At 45.4% G+C, this 25384-nt stretch overlaps 1 protein-coding gene across 1 annotated transcript in view; it reads left to right on the top strand.

Moving 5' to 3' along the window:
* Positions 1–9208, top strand: part of Vat1l (vesicle amine transport 1 like) — a 93356-nt gene extending 84148 nt beyond the window's left edge. The window contains exons 8-9 of the mRNA XM_042700880.1: positions 6628–6711; positions 8158–9208. Of these exons, the coding sequence (XP_042556814.1) occupies positions 6628–6711; positions 8158–8256 (183 nt within the window). The 3' untranslated portion in view covers positions 8257–9208. The remainder of the gene's footprint in view (positions 1–6627; positions 6712–8157) is intronic.
* The last annotated feature ends 16176 nt before the right edge of the window (positions 9209–25384 follow it).

The raw sequence follows: 25384 nt of genomic DNA, 5'->3' as shown, positions 1-25384 counted from the left end.
ATGGTTATTCAGTAGTGTCATTTGCACCCTAATGACTTTCTGCCTTTTGCACCATACAAAAGGAAATTGAACATTACAAAGCATTAACTAAGATGCTAAAAGACTGAATGTCATTCGCTCAGCTATGAAAGAGTGAGCCTCTCAGGTAGAGGAGAATGGAAATACAAGGATGCCCACGATCTGTTTCCTTGGAAACTCTTAGGAACATGGAACCAAAGGCCCCCCAGCCTGGCTCCCTGGCCTGGTGTTTATTCTGTCTCAACCAGGCCATTGGTTGCATGGTTATTCTTACTCTTTCTGCAGCCCTCCACCCCCAGCCCTTTTTTTTGGAATAGTTCTCTCTTCCTTATCTTGCTATGGCTTTAAGCCTTACATCCCAGCTCATCTACCACTTTTTCCAAAGAATTTTTTCTGGTCTTCGTAACCAGGTCACATGCTCACACAGGCTCTTAGCAACTACCAAGCAGCTACCATTCAACTGTTTGAATCGTGATATGAGTCTGTACTTCTGAGAGACTGTGAGCTTCATGTGTAGCCATTTCACGTGCTTACCATCAAACTTTTCAATACAGACTACTCTCTTTGTTCGGTTATTTTTTTGTCATAAAAATATGACTATGTATATCAGCATTGTAAGAAAAGCATCTTTTCTATCAGTCATTTGTTTACCTCTTGTCTGTTAATCTCTCTCTCTTTTTCTTTTTCTTTTTTTTTGTCAATCCAGGGCCCACGCACTGTCCCTTTGTGTTCAAGGCTAGCACTCTACCCACTTGAGCCACAGCAACACTTCTGGCTTTTTCTGAGTAGTTTATTGGAGATAAGAGTCTCACACACTTTCCTGCCTGAGCTGGCTTTGAACGGTGATCCTCAAAATCGCAGCCTCCTGAGTAGCTAGGATTATAGGTGTGAGCCACCAACTCCCAGCTCACACATTTTGATTAGCAGTAATGAGCTGTACAAGAGGCTTTTGTTTGTACCTGTCCCTATATGCATACCCCCTCTGTCACACACACCCCTTCCCTCCTCCTCCCAACCAATTTCCACAAACTTCATTTTCTGCTTACACCTTTGTTCGTAAAGTATGTTGACCATATTCTCCCTCCTTTACCCGCTCCATTTATCCCCTCTCTTCTACTGGTACCCCACCCCAACAGAATCTGTCTTACATTCCTGTCATTCTTTGTAAATGTGCGTATTGAATGATATAGACATGTTGTATTTATGCATATACGGTGTTTTAGTCAGATTCACCCCTTGGCATACCCTTTCTTTCTGGAAACGCTTGAAGGGAAGGTAGGACACACAGGTGTTTTCTGGAGTACGGACACTGGAGATGCTGACCTGGTAGCCGTGATAGGCATCTTTGTAGGACAGTCTTGGCCACCCGGGGCCTTAAGGAACATGGAGAAGGAGAAAGCAATACCAGATTCTAGAAAGAGTTAGGCGCTGGCGGGAACTGCAGTGGCCAAGAGTCCTAGTGGGGATGAAGGAAACACCTGACTCTCCCTTTCCTATGTTCTGATTATCTCAGTGGCCAAATCCAATTTGAAACCATGTGACAAGGGTACAAGTACATACAGTCCCTAGAGGACTAGACAGAAAGGTCCAAAGAGGAGAGCATTATTCCCAGAGGAACCCAGAACACCCAGGGCATAACCCAGGACCACCTCCCCCATCCTCCTCCAGGCCCCAAGCACCCCGTCTCACATAGCTGTTGCAGACTGAATAAGCTTGACCAGAACTACTGTTCCTCCGCTTACAGAGTATGAGCCAATTAAGTTTTCCCCGTGGGTAGTGTTCTGAGTATTGAACACCAGCACCAGACTTAATCAAGAGCATGAACCAGTGACACAAGATGAACTATGCTAGCTTAAAGCATTGGGGCTAAATAAACAAACCGGGAAGTCTGCATTAATAAGTCTAGCTGCACACAGTGAAATACTTTATAGATTATCCTAAGCATCTCGATTAGGAGGCTGCAGCCTTTGTGATAAGGTCGCTCCTTAACCAGGAAGCAAACAGCCATAACAGTTTTGCAGGAGAGGATGAGCTTGGGGAACAAGAGTCTTTTGGGGTTTTTTTGGAAGCTGGGTGCTGGTGGCTCATGCCCGAGATCCTAGCGATGCAGGAAGCTGAGATCTGAGAGGCACAGTTGAAAGCAAGCCCCAAGGAGGAAAGTCCGTGAGACTCATAGATCTAATACCCACCCAAAAGCTAAGAAGTAAGGGTGTGGCTCAAGTGGTAGAACACCAGCTTTGAGTGAAAATACTAAGGGATAGTATTTGGGCCCTGAGCTAAAATCCCACTACTGGCACAATACATAAATAAGCAAACAAACAAATTATAGGAGACAGGAGCTCTGCAGTCTGTCAGTATGTGTTCTTCATCCCAAGCCTGTTCACTCCCTTCCGGACATTTCTCTTTTACATTGTGGAATGCTTTCCACTAGGATGAGCCCTTGGGTACAGGTAAAGGTCCAGTGAGCTTCAGACACACATCTTGAGCAGTGGGGACAGTCAGAGATGAGGGGAGAAGGAAACCCACAAAACCCACAGATATCAGCCTTGACATGTCCACCCCACACCGTCCATGACACAGCCGTGTTCCAAGTTTTGAATCGGTAACCACATTAAAAAAACACCTGAGGAATTAAGTAAATTAAGTATAACATCCTTTCCACAATTCATCATTGCTCCCCAAGTCTTACCAAGCTAAGCTTGCATTCTGTATTATGACTATCAAGGCTGAAACTCTAGCTCAAGCAGCAGAGTACCTGTCCAGCCAAGGGCAAAGCCCAGAGTTCAGACACAAGTACCCACCATGATATTGCATCTGGCATTGTCTTCAGTGCTGACAGAGCGTTGGTATTTATAGCCACCATACTTCAGATCACAGGTGACTAGCAGCTGCTGTATCTGGCAAGGCAGGTAGACCAGATGTTTCTCTTGGATGCAGTGACACATAGTTTTAACAGTGCAGGTGGACCAGATGCTTCTCTTGGATACAAGGACACTTGGTTTTAAGCAGAGAGGTGCTTCACAAAAAGCTACAGGGAGGAGGCCTCCCTGGTACCAGTGTGCTCTAGGCCATCACTTCTATCCCTGGGTGGTAATAGAAGCAACGTCTCTGCAGATTTTTACCTTGCCAGGGTATAAGCAAAGAGTAGTTGGTGTGGCTAGTGGAAGCTGTTCTGGAATTGTGTCTAGACTCCTGAGAAAGCAAGGCAACCCTTGCATTTCCTACTACTAAGGCATCTTTTGAACACCAGCCAGAGCAGTCCTGAGATGTTTTGTCTTTGTGATTCTCATCTGTGAAAAACTGATGCTGACATTCACCTGAGAGGCTCTGTGCACAGATAAAATAGCAATGGCCATAAACTGCTGCCCAGGACGCCTGATTAAGAAAAACAACAACGAAACATGGATCGGATTTGGTAGTTTCTTTCCTTCGGAGTTGCCATCTCTACAAGAGCAAGCTTAAAAGCGAGAATGCACATTCTAACAGCCTGAGTAAAGGTCAGACAAACGATCCCATAGCAGGCCTCCTAACCTTTTCTCCATCTTTTTCACGTGGGAAATTTCAAGGAGTCAGTTAATTTCAGAAAGCAATGACTAACTAATGTCCTGTTGCGGGACCAGCCCTGCCCTGTTTGGGACCTTTTTATTTTTTCCCTAGCATCGCAATAAGCTTTTAACGACAAAACAGCTTTTCCATGTTCCTGAGCTCTGTCTTATTTGAGAAACAGCTTTAAAAGTATTGTTCATCTTCCGTGGAGTTTCCAAGTGCTTAATGACTTTCCAGAGTGACAAACAACTAAATCCTGGAAAAATCATCATGTGGGATATTATCTACGCCCTTTCTTCTGCTTTTAGAGGTTCACTGGAAATTTCAGACTGGGCAGGAATGATAGAGGGATGTTGTGTTGGAGGTCTAACCAGCCTGGTTCTGAACCACAGTTCGATTACCAGTGACCACGTCATCTTCGGCAAATTTGCTTTTATTTTTTTCCCCTCAGCATCCAGGTACTTGTCTAAATTAGATATTCATGTATATCTTACAAGATGAGAAGTATTGGTGTGTAAGGTTGAAAACTTGGTTAAATTTCCATTACTGAATCCACTCCCCCCCCCCAAAAAAAATAATAGTGGGGGGGGGAGAGGGGAGGCTGGGAAGGGAGGTGAAGGGTAAACAAAGGAGGAGGCTGCAATGCTCGGTAAGAAATGTATGCATTATCCTGCCCATGTAATTGTACCCCTCTGTACAGTATGTTCACAAATAAAATAAAATTAAATTAAAAAAAATAATAATAGTGGCTTGGCCTCCTCTGAAGGCCTGGCTGGAGATGGGTCTGGTTATACACATGCTCCGGTTGTTGCTTCTCCAGGCTGTGGGCTGGCCGGAGTCTTCCCTTGGCTCCTTACCGTGTGGACCTCTCCACGGGGCAGCTCACAAGAAGGCTGTGTGTCTCACCACAGGGAGAAAATGAAAAGAGTCAGAGGAAGAGCAGCTGCAAGATGGAAGTCAGGGTCTCTGTTTTGTAAGCTTGGGAACCTGTAAACCTGAGAAGAAAGACCCCATTTCTTTTGCTGTGTTCTGTGGGTTAGACATAAATCTTTAGGTCCAGCCTATGCTTAATGAGAGAAGTTCCCACACTAGCCTATGTCCCAGGAAGTGGGGAGGGGGAGGGGCACTGGAAGCCAAGCTAGAAGTTTGTGAGTGATGCCCACTCAGCCCTGTTCATCTCAGGTCCCACACCTGAGGAATGAAGCAACCTCAGCAAAAAGAAAACATGCTCAGGAACAAAATCCTGAACATGGACAGGCTTTTTGTTTCTTGTCATTATTCCCTATACCATTGAATAGCATAGCATCATACTGCATTAGGCACCAGGAGCAAGACAGAGATGACAAAATTGAAAGGCAAATATGTACAGGTGACATGCAAAATACACATTGCACCACTTTAGAACAGGGAGCCTCCAGACACAGCTCTGGAGCCAGTCCCCACAGATACTCAGAGATCGAGGTGGAAGCAAGTAAGGAAACGCTTCAAAAAGCAATGCTGCCTCTTCTAGCTCCCCAGAGTAGAAAGCAGGAGGATTGCGGTTCACAGACTACACGGTGTGACCTTGCCTCTGAAATAAAAACAAAAAGACAGAACAAACAAACTAAACACCCAGAAGAAAATGCATTTAAAGATGCTTTTCATGCATAGTCAAGATTGATTTGGTTCCACATGACCAAATATCAATATTTGGACACCTGATTTAAAAGTTATCATTCTCTAGGTCTAAAAGAAAATCTGTAGTTTTTTAAGGGAGATGTAATGTGTGGTTTTTCTCCCTTAATCCTTCCATGTTTGTTTACAGTTAGCAGCATAGATCTTTCCATTGTTCAAGAGACACATCACATTTCCGTTCCATGATAAACGTAAGAGCCACTGTTTACTTAACCATCCACTCATGCCGTGACATATGAATTGTTTCAATGTTTTGCCATGAAAAAAACAAGGCTGTGATTGAGTACCTTTTATGCGGCCTTCTTTTCTTGCCCATAAATTAAATTAGGTCTTTATAATGAAGTCCCAGAAAAGCAATTGAAATACAAAGCATTTTAATGGCTCTGTCAAGTTTATATTGAAATGAGTAGAAAGAAGCCTTTGGTTTTCATATAAGCAAATGCAGCTCCATGGCCACAGGCTGAGCTCTTCAAAGACAGGGCTTGTGTCTTATTTATTATTTTAAATCATGGCATCGAGCCTAGCAGTGACATTTACTGGATATCTCTGGAGTGAATAAATGAAGAAAAATATTTTCAAATGTGAGACTGTAAGAAAAAATAATATAAGTTAGACGTATTATGATAAAAATAAATAAATAAAGGTACACTGCATCCTATCTAGATTTTACCACGATGTGGAGATCACACCCACCAGCTTCTCTCTGTTAGTTCCCACAGTGCCCCCTGCAGCTCATTTTCTACTTAGCAACAGAACACCATGCCTAGACGCCATTGGGTTGTGTCATGCATTGCAGGAGACATGCCTGGTCTAAGAAGCCCCTAGTGTCACATAGGAAGTGGTAGAGAAAAAACAATAATCACCTTCCATTCTGAAGAGAACTTCTGCAAGGTGGGGACAGAGTTTCTTCCCAGTAAGTAAGAACCATGGGGATTTTTCTAAATGGGGGTCAGCCCTGGGTAATGGGTTTATTTAAGCTAAAATCTGAATCTGAGATATATAACATTTAAGTAATTGTGTTCCAAATAGCCATCAAAAATACTTTCATTGCCTAAAATTTAGCCTGATGGACGTACCCTGACATCCTGTGGCGTGTAATCTCTGGATAATCTTCTTGCCTTTTTTTTCCCCTCTCTTTTCCTAAAGAAATTTTCATGAAGTGTTGCAAAAGCTATAACCTTCATCTTTACACACAGGAGACTTGCACAAAAGCAGAGCGTGTGAATGACAGAATTTATTTGCACACAACACTCAAAACTTCCTAGCCACAAGGCTTGAGCTGCAGCGCCCTCTGGTGGAAAAGTAAGGTGCTGGAGTTTTCCAAGGCCCCTTTTTGTCCTGAGTGATGTCTCTCCCTGATCTGAGTTTCTTCCTGGCCCTGTGTCACAGGTGAAGGAAGCCATGCAACGGATCCATGACCGAGGAAATATTGGGAAGTTAATTCTGGATGTGGAAAAGACCCCGACTCCACTGGTAGGTGTAGATTCAAGAGGAGACCACTCAGCTAATTCATTCATGGAAGGTCTGTCAGATGTGGACACAACACAGCTAGGGGAGAATGAAGTACGGGCAGTTAGCTACTGGGCTTTTGAAGGACACTGGGGGTAGTTAGATAATTCCAGAAATGAGGGACTGATCCTTGGAGGCTCTGAAGGAAAGGTGAATGCAATAGGTGAGCAGACAGGAGAAGATAGTGGGACATGACAAATCTAGGCAGTTGCCAACAGGAGAATTCCTCGTAAGTTCTCAGAAATGCATGCTTGTGCGTGCCAGCTTCCTGAATGCTCCCTCTCCTAAAATTACTCAGTGAAAAACAGGGCTGGAGGTGTGGTTCAGCAAGTGTGAGGCCCTGAATTCAAACCCCTTCATACTGAGAGGGGAAAAAAAAGTTTTGGGGTGTGTGTGTGTGTGTGTGTGTGTGTGTGTGTGTGTGTGTGTGTGTGTGTGTGTGTGTGTGTGTGTGTGTGTGTGTGTGTGTGTGTGTGTGTGTGTGTGTGTGTGTGTGTGTGTGTGTGTGTGTGTGTGTGTGTTTAGCATGCAAGTCATAGAGCTGCATCCATCTTCCAAGAGGAAGAACTAAAACTGTATAAATGTTTTAGACCAGGTGTATATTTTTTAAAAATATTTCATTAGCTTTTATAACCTCAATGGAGCTCAGGTCTGAGAACCATTTCACTCAATGAAGGACAATGGCATGCTTGGGCAGGTGAGTGGGAATAACGGATACAGGTTATAAAATGTTCTGGAGGCACTAGGACATGTTTGAAGGCCGGTGAGGGGATGAAGTTAGGGAAGAAAATGGAGCTGAGGTCTCTGCTGTCCTGGGCCCCTATTCCATGAGCCTTCTGCTCAGGTCTCATTCAGCCCCATTGAGAGAAGGCAGACAGGCTGTAGAGACATTCTGGACAACTTATTATTCTTAAGCAAAATGGCTGGAAATTTGCCTGATCATGAATCGGTCCTTAGAGGCTGAAAAGTCCAGAGAGCTCAGGACCTCTGTCAAGATCTGTTTCTGAGTCTGTGGGGAAGGTTTCCACCCTTGGGATCCAGGGGGAACAAAAGAGGATGGAGGATGAGGATTTGGGGTCTCTATGCCTTGAGGAGGAAGCTGAGGCCCTTCTAGATGGCCCATTAGACTAGACAGGGAAGCTCAGAAAAACAGGCTAACTGTCGAGCATCAGGCACAGATCCAGTGAGGTCAATTTTAGAGCTTGCATCTGATTGGACACAGCAGAAGCTCAAAGCTTTGCTGGCATGGGTCTCCCACCAGCTCAGTAGGTTTGGAGCAACGTTGCCTGGATGGCCGTTTGTGACAGCCTCTGTCTCCTACGGGACTGCCCGCTCTCAGGAAACGCAGGGGCCCAGCTGGATCAGATGATTGAAGATGAGCCTCCCATATCGTCCTCTGTTCAATTCCAGATGGCCAACGACAGCACGGAGACCAGCGAGGCAGGGGAGGAAGAGGAGGACCACGAAGGGGACGGGGAAAACAAAGAGCGGATGCCCTTCATCCAGTGAGCCAGGCCCCCGCGGGACAACAATGAAGGATGAGGAATGGCTACGAGAACTCTTCCGTGCCCCAGTGAACAAATGCTGTAGTCCAGTGCGTGTCGTGTTTGTCTGCAGTCAGCCGAGCTAAGAACTTAGTGATCACTGTTGTGGTATTTTGTTCTGTTTTCTTTTCTTTTTTTTTGGGGGGGGGGGGATTAAGTGCCAGTCCCATTTCATGCAGTATTATGTCTCTTTCGTCTGTGTATCACACGCTCTTCCCTTCTGCCCTGTATCAAACCTACCCATCTATGAGTCCTTCTTGAACGTTTGAGAATAGCCTTGCAAATGAACACAAGCCCCACAGCCCCACAGGCCTGGAAGACCAGGCCTGGAGGAGGCCAGGTGTGGTCCCAGTGTGTCATCCAGGTCCTGATATTCTTCAGGCCGGTGACACTGTAAGCCACCAGCCAGCCAAGCCTCTGGCAGCAAGACAGTAGGCCCAAAGGGTATGCCTAGGGTGTGGAAACATCCCCATAGTATCTCTCTCTCTCTCTCTCTCAGAGGCAATGTTCTTACATTCATCCACTGTCTTAAGGCCATAGACTTGAGCCTCCCTTCACTAGCCCTTCAGTCTTGGGTTCTTTTCCTGGTTTTTATTCACAGACACATGGAACAGGCGTGGGATTTTTTTTAGGATGGAAGATGGGTCACAACAGCCTACGTGGGAAGGCAGCCATTGATTCCTCCTACGAAGCTAGGTCTCCTGAGCAAAATCCCCCCCCCCCCCAGCCATATGCATTTTGTTTTAGCCTAAAAAAAAAATCTCACCACAGCTAGGACTAACTCCCAGTCATTACTGAAACTCACCTGTGTTTGCATACTGGCCAGCAACATGGCCAGCTGTTTTTCTATTCCATTTGTGGCCAAGAAACCCCTTGGAAAGCCAGGTGCCAGTGGTTCACGCCTATAATCCTAACTACTCAGGAGGCTGAGATCTGAGGATTGTGGTTTGACACCAATCTGGGGAGGAAAGTCTGTGAGACTAATCTCCAATTAAACACCAAAAAGAAGCCAGAAGTGGTGTGGTGGCTCAAATGATAGAGCTCTAGCCTTGAGTAAAAAAAAAAAGGTCAGGGATAGCACCTAGGCCCTGAGTTCAAGGCCCAGGACTGTCACAAAAGAGAGAGCGAGAGAGAAAGGAAAGGAAGGGAGGAAGGGAGGGGAAGGGAAAGGAAGGAAGGAAAGAAAGAAAGAAAGAGAGAAAATAGAAAGAGAAAGGAAAGAAAAGAAAGAAAAAGATAGGAAGGAAAGAAAGAAAGCACTTTGAAAGAACTCCCTTGTGGACTACACTTGGGGAGAAAAATCTCAGTATCTTTCATATTGCCAAAACATGACCCCACGTCTCACAAATGCAAAGCTGCAGGAAGCGACTGGCGGGTATCCAAGGCCAAGTAGGCGGTCCCCCAGCCTGTGTTGTGTGCACAGCCATGGTGCTGGATTTGGCAGGCTCTTGGAAATCAGGGACCAAAACTGCTTGGGCCTGTACCCTGTTCAGTTTTTCTAGAAAACTCCCCAAACTTCCATGTGACTGGGCTTGGGAGGAGAATTGAGCTACCCTGTGGGAGGAGCCATCTCAGTGTCCCTACACGGAGGCCCCTCAAGCCTCGTGGCCGAGGGTTCATTCCCTCCCTTGAAAATCAGCCCAGAAATACAAGGGATCCATACAATCAGCACCCTATTATTGGGTTCTGTGGAAGACCGAAAAGTGTTCCCACATCATGTGATTAGCACACACACACACACACACTCTTCCTTTGCATTTTAGAAGACAGGAGAAAGTTCCTACATTGCCCGGCCTCTCCACTACCAGGCTTTAGGGGCAGACCTGGCTCTTCCCCCAAGAGATGGGAATGAAGGCATTTCCAGCAAGAACCTCTTCCATGGGCACAGTCCTTGGGTCCTTGTGGTTTTGTTTCTTTCCTTGTCGCCATGACTTGTTTATGCCAAATATGTATCTGAAGGGAGTTTCTCCTTACTGTGAATGTACGCATACAATATGAATGTGGAGAAAGATGGAGCCAGCCAGTGAGCCAAGGAGAGGAGCGTATTATCCAAAGAGGACACCCACCATTCTTCTCTTCCATCCGGGGACACACTAACATTCCATTTCTGGGTCACCTAGAGAGATAAGAGAGTATACTTTTCCCCTAACACCTTTGTTATATATTGTATTATTGGTCAACATTCTCCCTGAAGAGAGGCCCAAAGAGCCACTGTCCTAATGCTATTTCTGGTGAGCAGAGTATCAACACTATTTCCTCAAGTTCAAGAGCGGCCGGGGCCCTGGGGCCAGAGGGAGGAAGGGACACACTTTGTAGTACCATGGCCACACATCTGGTCTTTCATTTTCAATCAGCAGAGTTAACCCAGTATTCAGCTGTTACAACCACTGGCTAAATGCTAACCCTCTCCTGTCCTCCAAATTCAGGGGAAGGAAACTAGAGCATGACCACCGCCTGTAGTTTCTGCCTTGAAGGTGGGGGAGGGGTCAAGGGGGGCCGCCCCTCCCCCTTCTCATCTTCCCTCCTTCTGTCCTATCTCCTGCTTGTCTGCTGAAGGAAGTGTAAGGAAAGTCTCAGTTTGCCTTAAAGGAACTGCAGGCTCTTTTCTGTGGGTTTCGCTTTCTTGGTGTCGGACTGAAAGCTCGTCTAATGTGTTTGTGGCTTCAGAGCTTTTGTTATATTGTGCCTACAAAGCAAAAATTATGTTTACATAAAAATATATATATAAATAAAGTATTCAGCATAGCATCATTTCCTCTGGCAGAATTTACTTCACGCACATCGCCACGATATGAAACAAGGAATGGGTTAATCAAAAAAAAAAAAAAAGATAAGACGGCCTTAAATGGCACCTAAAGACCCCATGGAGAGAGAGGTAACCAGGGTGATGAGACAAGGCTTTAAGAAGACGTGTAGTTGGGTGAGTATGCAAGCCGGTGACTGTGTGAATTAACTCAATGGAACCATTCCACAGTGCATCCAAACATCGTTGGTACACGATACATATTAAAAATATCAGCCAGGCACAGTGGCATACCCTTGTAATTCTAGCACTTGGGGGACTGAAGCAGCAGGAGTTCAAAGCCAGGCGAGGCTACTACGGCAAGTTCAACACCAGTGTTGAACCCGACACAGCAAAACCTGGCTCAAAAGTCAAATCAGATTCCCTCAAGCTAACAGGCAAGAGGCTTGTGAATTCAAGGATAGCTTGGGTCGCATAGTAAGACCTTGTCTCAAAAGAACAACACGAGCCAGCCACTGCTCGTTGATGCCTGTAATCCTAACTACTCAAGAGGCTGAGACCTGAATGGGAAATGGAGGTTCAAAGGCAGCCCAACTTAACCTCCAATTAAGCAGAAAAATGCTTACACTGGAGGCATGGTTCAAGTAGCACAGCGCCAGCTATACGCAAGAAAACTGAGCAAGAGTGTGAAGCCCTGACTTCAAGCCCCCAGTGTCTGTACACCTACATCCACACACACACACACACACACACACACACACACTAAAACCACATGCTTATCATGATGATGGTAATAGTATTGGTGTCAATAATAGCACAGCAGTAAACATTTCTATTGCACTGACAGTGTGCTGCTCAGAGAGCTGTATGTGGGACTTCCTTACCACCATCCCAGCAGTGCTAAGAGGAAGCGGACACAGGTGGCAAGACTGAAAACAGTCTTGATCGAGTCACAAAGTTGGTTAGTGACAGAGCCAGCACTTAATTCGAGCCAAGCCTGGGACCCCAGAATCCATACTCATTGCTTTGTTCTGTTTCTTAAGTTTCAGGGTCTTACCTGGAACCCACTAGGTAGCCCAGGCTGAAGAACTCACCATCCTCCTACCTTGATTCTCTGAGTGCTGGGATTACAGGTATGCGCTACACCTGCAGACTCCACCCTCCTGCTGACCACACGAGCCGGCTCATACTTCAGATGATGGCAAAATGCTGAGCGTTTAGAATTACCATCCCTGGCTCACTCAAAACGCTTCAAGGGCTCTGATTTCTCTCGGATCCCAAGGTTAGGCTTGTGTATTTGTTTTGCTTTGTAGTAACTGATGTGTTTGTCAACAGCCTTTTTCTTTTTGCTTTTTCTCATTTTTTTTGGTTCTGGCTGACCATGTGCATGCTTTATGGCGTGCTGATTCTAAACATACAACCAGACAGCATTCACGAAGTTAACATTCTCAAAGTTAGCAAACAGAAAGGCACATAGAACTACATCACCAATGTCTAGGCTCTCACAGGAGAATTCCCCATTGGGAAGGCTACCGCGTGTTCCACGGTAATTCTCAATAGGCAGCCAGTGAACTAGAGCCAAACCCCACCCCGGGCCGACAGAGGACCTGAGCCTGCAGACCTCTGCTCTGCGGCCCTCTGCTGTCATGATCCTGAAGCTCTTTCCAGGGACTACCTCCAGGGGCCTCCTGGTGATTTCCAGCTCAGATTGTCCACCATGGTAACTGGTCCATGCGTGGTCCTTCCTGGCTTTTCTTTCCTCTTCACATCCCCCCTCTCTTCCACCCCGCTTTGTGACATCACCTTCCCAAAGAACCATTTCCACTCGAGTCCAAAGTCACTTTGGGGGAACCCAAATAAAGCAGCCCTTAACTTGTCCGCTGTTTGCAACAATCCAATAAAGGAAATGACACTAAAGCAGGGTCCTCCCTCTCCCCTATTTTGTAAATAATAGAGATTGGAGGTGTTAAATAAAATGCTTCAAACCACACAGGTAACAAACAGAGTCTACCATTTTTCTTTTAGGCCCAGGAAGTCAAGCCAAGCTCTCTCTTATGACAAAGTCCCTGAGAACACACATTCCCAGCCTCCCAAGTTGGGAAAAATTAACTCAAAGGTTAAAGTTGGTGGGTGTCTTAATTAAAATGACTTCTGGGAGTCGGGCGTCGGTGGCTCACGCCTGTAATCCTAACTACTTAGGAAACTGAGATGAGAGGATTATGGTTCAAAGTTAGCCCGGGCAGAAAAGCCTGTGAAAAACTCTTTATGTCCCATCAACTTGGAAAAAGTTAGAAGTGGCCCTGTAGTTCAGGTGGTAGAGCCTTAACCTGGAGCAAAACAAAACAAAAACAAAAACCTCAAGAATAATGCCCAGGACCTGAGTTCAAGACCGAAGACTTGCACCCAAAATTAAACACCTCTGAGGCCAACCATTCTGAGGTTTTCAAACGGCTTCTCAGGGCACAAGAAAGGAGTCTTGATGTTTCTCCGGAGAACTTCACAGGAAGCATTTGGGTGGAGAACTAGCAGTTCTGTGCTCCCGACAGAAAGAATCACAATGACACAAAGATACATTGTACATTCAGTCTCATTCGTTGTAAGAAGCATAGAAACATTGAGCCCGGAAGGATGCTCAAGACTGACTTGCTCATATATTTTTTTAAATACTCTTACCCGTGCATGAGTGCAGGACAGAAGTAAGCATCTCCCAACCATCCTGGGAGATTTGCCAGCAAGGGAGTGAGTCAGGACATCATCAAGTCGGCACTTACATGCAGGTGATGAGTAACTATATCACATTAAGTTAAGAGTGCATCAAAAAGTTCTACTCTCATCCAGCTCTCTTCTCTTGCTTTCCCTCTGTGTTAAGGTCAATACGATGAAGGAGATTTTATTTGAATCTGTGAATATTTACTCTGTTTCGGTTTGGGGCATGGCCCTGCTTTTTCCATGTTGTGAAGGATTCCTAGCCACGGCTGGCGATGAGGCCAGTGTCTGGAAAATGGGGTGAAGTGGGGACACCAATCACAAGAGAGTCTTATCGGGGAGAAACCCATGGGACTCTGGGAAAAGCCAGATTGGGGCAGAAAATAGGAAAGTCTGTGCAATAGAGGTGAAATGGACTCAGGTTTCCTGCCAAGAATCGCTGGCAATGTATTTATAGCTCTGTGGGCAGACCCGGGGCGTTTGAAGACAGGCCTGGGTTGAAATCCTGACTCTGGAATTACCAGCTCTGTGACCTTGAACAAATTATTTAACCCCTGAGCCTCCCTTGCCCTCCTGCCACTAAAGCCAAGTGTTACCAGGTTGTGGTGTAACTGCACTAAATGAATTAATGGAGACAAAGTGCTTGAGTAAGAGCCTGGCACAGAATAAACACTTCTATTCATGGGGGTATTTGATCATTTGGAGTATAACCTGTTCCTTGCGTATGGTGTTGGAGGTTTTGTAAGCTGAGGTGTTCTGTCCAACTCTAGCCCAATGGGCTCATGACCCAGGGGAGATCAAAGAGATGTCTTCCTAGAAATTGGAAGTTTAGGAAATGTGAGGCAGATAGAGGAAAATGAATGGAACCCAGTCATTCTGAAGGTGGCATCCTGAAGCAGTTTCCGTGAGTGCCAGATTCGCAGCTTTGAACAATCCCTGCAAATCTGCTTTTGTGGGTGTTTGGTTGCTCAATTGTTGATGTTTGTTTGCTTGTTTCGGGGGTGATATTAAGGATCACACCTGGTTTCTTGTCCATGCTAGGCAAGCACTCTACCCCTGAGCCCCAGCCCTCTAGCTTCCCCACACACACATACACACACCTTAAATCAGAACTGGATTCTGTGAGTCTAAGTGAGCCAGACCTGATTGCTGTTGCACGCAACCAAAGAAAGCTGATTTCTTTGGAAAAAGAAGCCTTTAAATGCGTCTTTGAATGGGAGGGTTATAATTGGAAGGTCCAGCTTCCCAGTTCCATCCACACACAGCACCTTTACTTCCCAAAGGAAAATGAGGACAAGCATTCCAGCAAAGGGAGTTTCGTTGCACACCACAAGCAAGAAGCTGCAGAAGAGATGACTGTGTCTGGAATGTTCTAGTTTTTAGTTGAGACAATATGGCCAACTATTTCAAGTTCAAGCAACCAAAACAAAAGATAGAGCCTTAAAAAAACACAATACCTGGGCCCTAGGTATCATTCATATTTTCTTTATTGTATAATGATGCCACTAATACTTCTCTTTAAGTCGGCTTACTTTTTACGTCAGTATTTGGGGGAGGTGGGTAAGAGAGGGTCTCACTATATAACTCAGGTTGGCGGAAGTCAAGATTTTCCTGCTCGTGATTTCTGAATGCAGGGATTACAAGCATGAGCCACCACACCCAGCTTAAAAAAAATACTGCATAGGTGACAAGACAAGGCCACTTGCTATGCATAGAAAGCAACCACAGATACATATAAAATGAAGCCCTGAGGGCTGCCAGTGGCCAAATATAGAATATTCTGAGGCCCAAAATATTTTGTAATCCATCAATAAATATATATCCACGAGTCCACTCAGTAAATAAGAATTACAGTTGAATATATGTAAGAAAAGCAAGTAGAACTGATAGAGTAGGGCTAGTGAAAGCAGGCTAGGGAAAGTTTGCTTTAAAAAAAAAAAAACACCAATGGGCTGGGAAGGTGGCTCAGTGGTAGAGCGCTTGCCTTGCATGTATGAGGCCCTGGGTTCGATTCCTCAGCATCACATAAGCAGGAAAAAAAGCCGGAAGTGGTGCTGTGGCTCAAGTGGTAGAGTGCTAGCCTTGAGCTGAAGAGCTGAGGAACAGCGCCCAGGCCCAGAGTTCAGGCCCCACGACCAGACCCCCCCCCCCAAAAAAAAAAAAAACACCGATTATTTCTCTAGTCCCCAAATATATCCATTCAAATCACTTATGTGAAACCTTATAACTTTGTATTTGAGAAACTTAGCAGGGAATATCTTACTCCAGCAGACAAAAAACAATATAAATTAACCCCAACACATGCTTCTGGAAGTGATGCCCATGAGCGAAAGTCACTTCTGTGACAGTCCTGTGGGCATGCGGCACAAATCAGGAGGCAAACCCAAACCAAAGAACACTCTAATAAATTAAAAAAAACACAGCAAAACTTGGCCTTCAAATATGATCAAATCAAGGAGGGAAAAAAACGTCTGCAGAATTCTCACAAGCAAAATGAGACTCCAAAGCTAGGAGACATGGTGAATAAGGAGAGTAAACAATAATGATTGGTTGGAGTGAGGTGATTTTGATTGGTTGGGCTGGGGTGATTTTGATTGGTTGGGCTGAGGTGATTCTGATTGATTGGTTGGACTGAGGTGCTTATGATTGGTTGGTTAGACTGAGGTGATTCTGATTGGTTGGACTGAGGTGGCTGTGCTGGGCAGGCATTGTAAAGAATATTATTAGAAAGCTGGAGATGGTGATGCAGGTCTACAGTCCCAGTTACTCTGGAGGCAGAAGTAAGAGGATCTCTGTCCCAGGCCATTCCCAGCAGAAGAGCAAGGTGTAACCTGTCACATAATTAAAGTAGAAAGGGTAGGGATCATGGCTCAAGTAGTAGAGTGCCAGCTTAGCAAGCTGCAGGCCCTGAGTTCAAAACCTAATACTGCACACACACAAAAAGAACATTATAAGACAGGCAGCCATGACTTGTGACTATATTCCTAACTACGCAGGAGGTAGGGTTAGGAGGATTCAGGTTTGAAATTAGCCAGGTTAGAAAAAGCTGAGAGACTCTTATGACTAATTAACCGGCAGAAAGCTTGAAATGGAAGTGTGGCTCAAGTGGTAGAGTACCAGCTTTGAGCAAAAATAAAGCCAAGCAAGAGTGTGAGGCCCTGAGTTTGAGCCCTGTACTGTCAAGGAGGAGGAGGAGGAGGGAGGAAGGGAGGGAAGGAAAGGAAAGAGGGAAGGAGGGAGGGAGAAAGAAAAGACCTAGCAAGTTCCCTGTGAACAATAGAGGTAGGACTTGACTGGCGTCTTCTGCCACCTAGTGGCCAAGTTGAAGAAACGCTTCTAATTTAATCGACCTTTCACTCTCATTGTGAATCCAGCAAACCTTTGTCTAGGTCATTTGTGAGGGGTGTGATGAGGCTAAAAAGTCACCCACCTAAGGGCCCATTCCTGAGGTTTCATATTTAGAACGTCTAGAGGGGGCTCAGGCATAGTAAATGGGCTGCATAAACGCCACAGATTTTTCTTTCTTTTTAAATTGATCTTTAAGTGGTTGCACAGAGGAGTTTCAAATCAACCTATCAGTTTGCACACATGTTCCCTGGAACATGCACAGAGGCCCTGAGTAGAAAAGCACAGTTTTGTGTCATGGATTTCTTCCATGGTTTTCCTGTGTTACAACGACCTGCCTTTGTGTGGCATGCCGGTTTACACACTGCCTGTGGTCTATTACTGCATGACCTTCATTCCACCGGGCATTATCTTCACCTGTGTTTGAGGAACGTGGACTCACTTTTATTTTTTGTGCCAGTGCTGGGACTTGAACTCAAGGCCTGAGCACTGTCCTTTGGGTTCTCGCTCAGAGCTGCCACTTTACTACTTGAGCCACAGCTCCATTTCTGGCTTTTTGGTGGTTAATTGCTGATCAGAGTCTCACTTGGACTTTTCTGCCTGGGCTGGTTTTGAATCTCCATCCTCAAATCTCAGCCTCCTGAGTATCTAGGATTACAGGCGTGAGCCACAGACACCACTTTGCTGCTGCTTTTACTTTTTAGTTGTTAGAAATGATTGTTTTGCTGGGATTAGAACTACCATCATCATCAGACTCAGGCCAGACTGTGTTTGATCTTTGATTCCAATAAGGGACCCTACAGGCAATTACTGAGCTTCTCAACAACCATCTCCCCTAGCTATAACTAAACATCTAGTATACATAATTCTAATTACAGAATTACACATCTCTAAAGGAGAGGAGCAGCAGCAGGCAAGGTAAAGGGGCTTCCAGTCCATCTCCACACTCCAATGGCCAGACTCTGAGAGCATTTCCTGTCTGGTTTCTGCTTGAAGGAAACTTTTAGCAAAGAGCAGTGCCCAATGCAAGTTGCCCAGCCCCTCTGCTGATGGGCAAAGCAACAGCTGTTAAAAGGCTCCTGAGAGGGACACTAGACACAAACAGAACACCGGCTCCTTCACTGTTTACCTGGCATTGGGAATGGATGTGCCGGCCTTCCTGAAAGAACAGACTGGCTGGCTCCTACTCCAAAGCCCCGAAGCTTTTGCCTCTGGGAGAAAGGCCCAGTGTTTTCTAGATGTCAGCCCCACCCTTCCTCAAGCCACAGCTTCCTCCCTCTCTGAAGCACTCTCCACACCTTGGAGAAAAAATATAAAATTGAAATTGGCCCCTGACATATATATATATATATATACTTATATATATATATATATATATATATATATATACTTATATATATATATACAGAGAGAGAGAGAGAGAGATTTTCATGTGCTGGGCTGGACCTCTGAGCCTCCCCCAGAACTGAGGAATCACTGGGTCTTGTTGGACCTGACCTATATCTCTGCCCTAACTACCACCCATCCACATTTGCATATCACCTCCACATTTGTATAGCATACCACATTTGAATATCACACCCACATTTGCATGTCACATTCACATTTGCATACTGTTGAATATGGAGAGATGAGGAGTGTTCATTGATTCTATGTGGCCTGATCTGTGTCTTTGAATGTGACTAATTCATTTGGGTAGGGGACTGGTTAAGATTTCCTATTTTAGTTGGGTGCCGGTGGCTCATGTCTGTCATCCTAGCTACTCAGGAGGCTGAGATCTGAGCATCGCAATTCAAAGCCAGCCCGGGTAAGAAAGTCCATAAGACTTTTATCTCCAGTTAACCACCAGAAAACCGGAAGTGGCACTGTGGCTCAAGTGGTAGAGCACTAGCTTTGAGCTGAAGAGCTCAGGGACAGCACCCAAGCTCAGAGTTCAAGTCCACCCAAAAAGAAAAATCTCCTCTTTCACTGTGGATAGAATTGGTAAGATACGCTGATAGACATAAATGTTTTCATTCCCTTTGCACCAGAAATATTGATTATAACATCCATGCTTACTATAGGCTACAGATCATTTTTATTTTCACAGTCCTGGGGAATGAACGCAGGGTCTCACACATGCCAGGCAAGCACTCTACAACCAAACAACAATCTCAGCCTCTGGACATCATCTGAAGTCAGAACTCTGGAACCATCAACTTCACTAAGCCCTACAACAATCCTATTTTTAACTATTGCTATTGGCCCCTATTTAGAGAAGAGGAGGTTTGAACATGGGGAGATTCATGGTGCTAGGCAAGCACTGTATCCATTTTTGTTATTGTTGTTGTTTTGTCAATTGTGGAGCTTGAACTCTGGGCCTGGGCGCTGTCCCTCAGCTCTTCAGCTAGCGCTCTACTACTTGAGCCACAGCAACACTTCCGGTTTTCTGAGTGGTTTATTGAAGATAAGAGTCTCACAGACTTTTGTGCCTGGACTGGCTTTGAACTGCAATCCTCAGATCTCAGCCTCCTGAGTAGCAGGTGTGAGCCACCGGCATTCAGTTTGCCCAGTCCTTTCATTTTAGTTTTGTTTCTGTTGTGTTTATATATGTGTGTGCTGGTCCTGGGGCTTGAACTCAGAGTCTGGGCCCTGTCCTTGAGCTGTTTTTGCTCAAGGCCAGCACTCTACCGCTTGAGCCACACAGCTCCACATCCATCTTTTTGGAAGTTCATTGATGGGAAGAGTCTCACCAGCTTTTCTTCCTGGACTGGCTTTGAACCACAATCCATAAACCCCAGCCTCACAAGTAGCTAGGATTACAGATGTCAGCCTGGCTTCTTTTTTCCTTTCTCTGTTACTAATATTACTAATATTAGCTCTCTTTGAAGAAAACTTGTTTTAACTTTATGGAAATTTGAGTCTCTTTCCTGTTCCAATTACTTGACACGTTTGCCAGCTCTGTCTCCTCACTCCTCCCTGAAATACCTTCCTCTCAGCTTCAGAAACTTGCTTCTGGTACCAACAAAAGGAAAACACAGCTTCCCTCCCATGGCCCTGCCCACCCAATCTCCCTCTTCCCCTCTACTCACCGCTCTGATGGCCTGGACTCCACCTCTCTGTGTCTGAGCCTCTACCATTCCCCCCACAAGGGTCCTGCCCTACGCTCTTTATCCAAGTGTCTCATCATCAGTACACTTCTTTTAATTCTCTACTAACAGCTGGTGACTTGTCTCATGCAGCTCTCTTCTCCAGCTGAGCAACCTTTATTTTCAGTCATGAGTTGGACAAAGCTAGCTTGAGTGTCTCATGAAAACCAATTTGTCGGATACCAAATGTGCTTCGGTCTCCCTCTGCCCCCATCTGCGGTGCAATTTCCTCTTCTTCAGGGGAACTGCAAGTGATGCCTCGTACCAGCGCTTTGTCTAACTACCTGGCGCCATCCAGTATTTTAGTTTATTTTTTGCAATCCTGGGTCTTGAATTCTTGTTAGGCAAGTTCTCTATCACTGTAACCATGCCCCCAGCCCATTTTACTTTAATCTGTCTTTAGATGGAATGTGGTACTTTGCAGCCCAGGGCTGGGCTCGAAACTGTAATCATCCTACTTCTTTCCGTCTCTGGTATAGCTGGGATTACAGACATGAGCCTCTGGACTCAGCTCTCTTACCTACTCATTATGAGAAACAGAGGTCCTTGTTTGATCCTTCAGGACCATTTTCTGGTTTAGGTTTTTAGCCTTCGCCAAGGCTTGCTAGGAAAGAGACCAGAAGCAATCCTTCTGCATGTCGGTTAAACCCAAAGGACTAGCTTTTTATTTGAAGTGGTTCACAGAAAATACAACACGGCCTTAGTTCTACCACAGAAACTTCAGGAGCTCAGAAGCACCAAGCTGGTGGATTCCAAGGAAGAACAAGTTGTCGTTGTCACCTGGGCCACCATGGGAGGCCCACAGGGAGGAATTGTGCAGCCTCTCCGCCGTGGGCTGCCCTACACGGAGGGGAGATGAAGACTGGCTTATTTGTATCCAGGATGATCTTGGCTCAAGGGCTAGCAGAACTCACAATAAATCTGAAATGTCAGCACACCTAGGAAAAACAGGAACTGGATGTTTTCCTGCCTGAAAAAAGGAGGAGCTGTTCACTAGCTGGGGGGAGGGGGAAGGGGGGAGGGGGATGGTTCGTTCTGGGGGGGGGATGAGCAGAATGAATAACTGGGTGGGGATGGGTTGGTGAGAAAGAGATGGGCTTCAAAGTGAAGTTGGTGAGGGCTGGGATACCATTTTAATAACCACGGTGGTGGGGATGCTGCTGCTGCTGCTGCTGATATATTAAATAAGCTCTAATGAGTGAATCAGCCACTATCCTATTTTCAGGGCAGCTCTCTAACGTCCTCCAAATTGCTGGTAAATACATGATGTTAGGATCTCCCAGTCTCCAGGAATGAAAGGACCAGCAAGGTGAACAAACTGGTCCAAATGACACAGAGCTGGCACAGGGGTGCGCCATGATTCCACTGCAGGCTGTGTGATGTCACCCGTGCCCTCACCACTGCTGAATGTTGGTGTCTGGAGGAAAGAAATAAGAGGAGTCTGGCTGCTCTAGGGGGGCCAAGGCCTCAGTGGTTACAGTGCCATGTCTGAGAGACAACCCCTCCCCCTCAATGGGTGGGACAGGAAAGAGCCAGAAGAACACTTGGTCCTGAAGAGAAAAGGGAGCTGGCTCAAGATGACCTCACCAACTAGAAACCAGCTCAGAGAAGTGACTGCCACAGGCTTAGAGCCAGAGAGTCGAGGTAACTTATCAGCTGGGACCCGAAAAACTTGAAGTGGTGGGAGAAAGAGAGTAATCAGGAGGTTTTGTTGATTAAGTTAGGGGGCTGTGATCTGTCCCCACAGGTTGCCAAGAAAGGAGTGCAGCCATACTAAATTGGGGGAAAGGAAGAACTTCCTAGAAACGGTAAGGAAGAACTTTCTAGAAATAGAACTGGCTACCCTTGCTCTGGGTAATGAGTTCCTCACCATGGGAGGGGATCAAACAGACATGCTCCAGTTGTTCTATCACAAATAAACATATCAGGAGGCTGGGAAGGGAGGTGACGGGTAAACAAAGGAGGAGGCTGCAATGCTTGGTAAGAAATGTATGCATTATCCTGCCCATGTAATTGTAACCCCTCTGTACAGTATGTTCTCAAATAAAATAAAATTAAAAAAAAACAACAAATAAACATATCAGGTTGAACTTGAGTCATGCCTACTAAACCTAAGATTCCATTTCCCATCCCACTACCCTGAAATGTTTTACAGTTTTTGCCAGAAACTTTTTAGATTGTCCTCCTGGGCCAACCTCGAAGCTCTAAACCTGATCACCATTAGATGGACCTCACCTTCTGCTGAGCTCTGATGTGAGATATCCAAATTTGACCAACATTTAAAAGCTGGGAAATAATATAAGAAAAGTGACTGCACCTTTATAGAGCTGGATGATAATGGAATTCCCTACCAGATTTACATGAGAAATTTTTAGCATAGCACATATCATTAGCTGAAGCTAGGTCACCAATCCTAGCTACTTAGGAAGCTGAGATCTGAGGATCTCAACTTGAAGTCAGCCTGAGCAGAAAAGTCCTTAAGACTCTTGTTGCCAATTAACCACCAAAAAGTTAGAAGCCGAGCTGTGACTCAAGTGGTAGCATACTACCTTTAGCAAAAAAAATACTCAGGGATAGCACCCAGGATCTCTGAGTTCAAGCCTCAAGGCTGGCACACAAAAACAAATACACAGAAACAAATAGCCTCTTGGTTGAACTATTATATACAACATTTATCATGAAAGCTAACTAAGCATTCATTATTGGTTCGGGACTGGAGCTGAGCCATCAAAAATGGCAGGCACTAGATAAATGTGGCTACTGAGCCTGTAATCCCAGCCCCATAGAAGGCAGAGGTAGGTAGATCACAGCTTCATGCTCTAGAAGGTCAGAAGTAAATAAGATAAGGTTCATGTCCAAGGTCAAATACAGGGCTGGGAGGGGGCGGGGGGATAAACTGTAAGATAACTGCATGGTTAGTAGAAAAACATTCGGTGGTATGGTATACATGGGACTAATGCTGTGAAGCTAGGTTTAGAGCAGGGGTGAGTTTGAGATGTTTACCTAGATGTGATGTCTCACATAAGACAGTAAGCCAAGGGAAGTCCTTCCACTGAGTAGCTACACACGTTCTAGTTTCTCCATTGTTCTGCAAGATGGGTGAGGGCGAAGTGTTCAAGCCTTACTCCTGCCACACACTGAGCAAGTGGCATCTGAAATTTCATCCCCAGCTACCAGAGTTCTTACTCAGTATCCGACTCAGTGCTGCTCCAACGTAATAGCCTCCTTATCCCTGGGTCTCAAAGCTGGTGCCCATGTTCAATTCAAATACCCCACTGTAACTCCCGTAGTAATCATTGGAGAAACAAGGCAACTTTGCACAAGTCCAAGAATAAATTACACAGGTCTCTAGGCCTTCACACCCAGTGAGACCCAGGCAGCACGCTCTTAGGAAAGGCACAGGAAGGCACAGTGCTCAGACAAAATAATATTGATCGAAAAGAACTCCCGGAAATGGAATCAGAGGACTTTCCTTCTTTTTTTTTTTTCCTGTTTCTCTTTTCTTTTCTTTTTGTCTGGTTTGTCCATTTATCTATCTTTGGGACGGTAAGGAGAGGCACAGAAATGATAGGGGGCGGGAAAGGGTAGACAAATGCAGCAGTGGTACTCACTGGACACTATGTCGAAAATGAACTGTACAACTTGTGGGTGGGGAGGGGAGGGAAAAAGTGGGAGAGAGTGAGGGAATGGAGTAATATCGTCCCAAAAGAAGTGTATTCTTTACCTGATTTATGTAACTGTAACCCCTCTTTATATCATCCTTATCATAACAGTATTTAAAGGGAAAAAAACCTCCAAATCCAGTGCTCTGACCTCTCCTAAATGCTGCCCTTGAACCTCTGAACACAGCCCTTCAAACGTGTTCAACCTTGAGTATTAATAGACAAATAGCCATGGGGCCGGATGGATTTGCTGGTTAGAATTCGAGACTCTGGAAAACAGCTTAGAGCAACTTTAAAATAGCAACCAGTGGAATAAACACATCAATTACACAGGGTGGTTAAGGGGTGGGTGGCAAATGATGGTTTATTCAAGAAAATAAAACCTTAGTGACAGGTTTAAAACTCTCATCAAAATGCTTTTTGTTTAAACGCAATATTTTCTTTTTAATAGTTCCTCTCACTGCCTGTAAATGTGTGTTTCTTCTTAAAGAGTCCTTTCAAAAGCCTCAGTCCAGCCCGGGAGACAAGCACAAAAAAATAAAAAATAAAAAGGAATTGTTCTTTGTTTTCTTCAAGAAAACAGACACCTGCCTTCCTCCCAGCATGAGGTGTAGAAGGGGCCCTCCCCTCCGTTATCTTTGATATGTGTGTGTGTGTGTGTGTGTGTGTGTGTAAAACTCTAGACATGATCATTTTCAGATCCTTGGGGCTTTACTTATTGAGGTTTTAGAGGAAAGGGACTCCATAAACAATATGTATGATGTCTGTATTTGTGGCAAGACCCAAATCCTTAGCTTGTGAATACATTCAGATCCAACCCGGCCCCTAAACACCCCACCCGGCCCTCTCATCCTAGCCGCTCCCATCAGCCCCTTGTTTATGTTTTCTCAGCTTTTCTCCAGAAGGCAGATGGATTAGACTTAGCATCCCTGCAGGGGGGAAATAGCTTTGAGAAAGTTCCCAGTCTGGTCTCTGGGTTAGTCAATCAGATCTTCTCCAAGGGGAGAGGATTTTAGCTAGATTCCAAGTATCAGTACTAGGATGCCTAGATCTGCTTGGTATGCCATGGGCTTCAAGGCTGTGTTCCTTGGCTGGAGTCTCAGAGACGAGGTAGGATTGGATGGAAACAAACCCCTCGCTGTCCTGCCACACACACATAAGTATTTACCCAGCAATGCTATGTGCCCCAGTACTGTGTTCATGCATAACTCAAGCTTATCCAACACAACCCCGCCCCTTCCTCTGGGAACTTACAGACCAACTTCCAGCAAGTAAGTCCGTAAACCTGTTAAGTGAACAGCAAACTGCGATCAAGGAGAGCTAGGTCACAGGGACACCAGTAGAAAGGACCTTATGAGATTATGGGGCAGAGAAAGTTAAGTCTGAGAAAGTGAAAAAGCCACCTGGAAGAACCGGGTGAAATCGTAGCAGACATTCCAGGTATAGAGACTCAGTTACTTAGGAGGCTGAAAACTGGAGGTTAGTGGTTTGAGGTCAGCCTGGGTAAAA

The sequence above is a fragment of the Dipodomys spectabilis genome, unplaced genomic scaffold (assembly GCF_019054845.1).
Source record: "Dipodomys spectabilis isolate Male_0828 unplaced genomic scaffold, ASM1905484v1 ptg000273l, whole genome shotgun sequence".
Lineage (NCBI taxonomy): Eukaryota > Metazoa > Chordata > Mammalia > Rodentia > Heteromyidae > Dipodomys > Dipodomys spectabilis.
The sequence above is the reverse complement of the archived record's forward strand: the minus strand, read 5'-3'. Positions and strand labels throughout refer to the sequence as shown.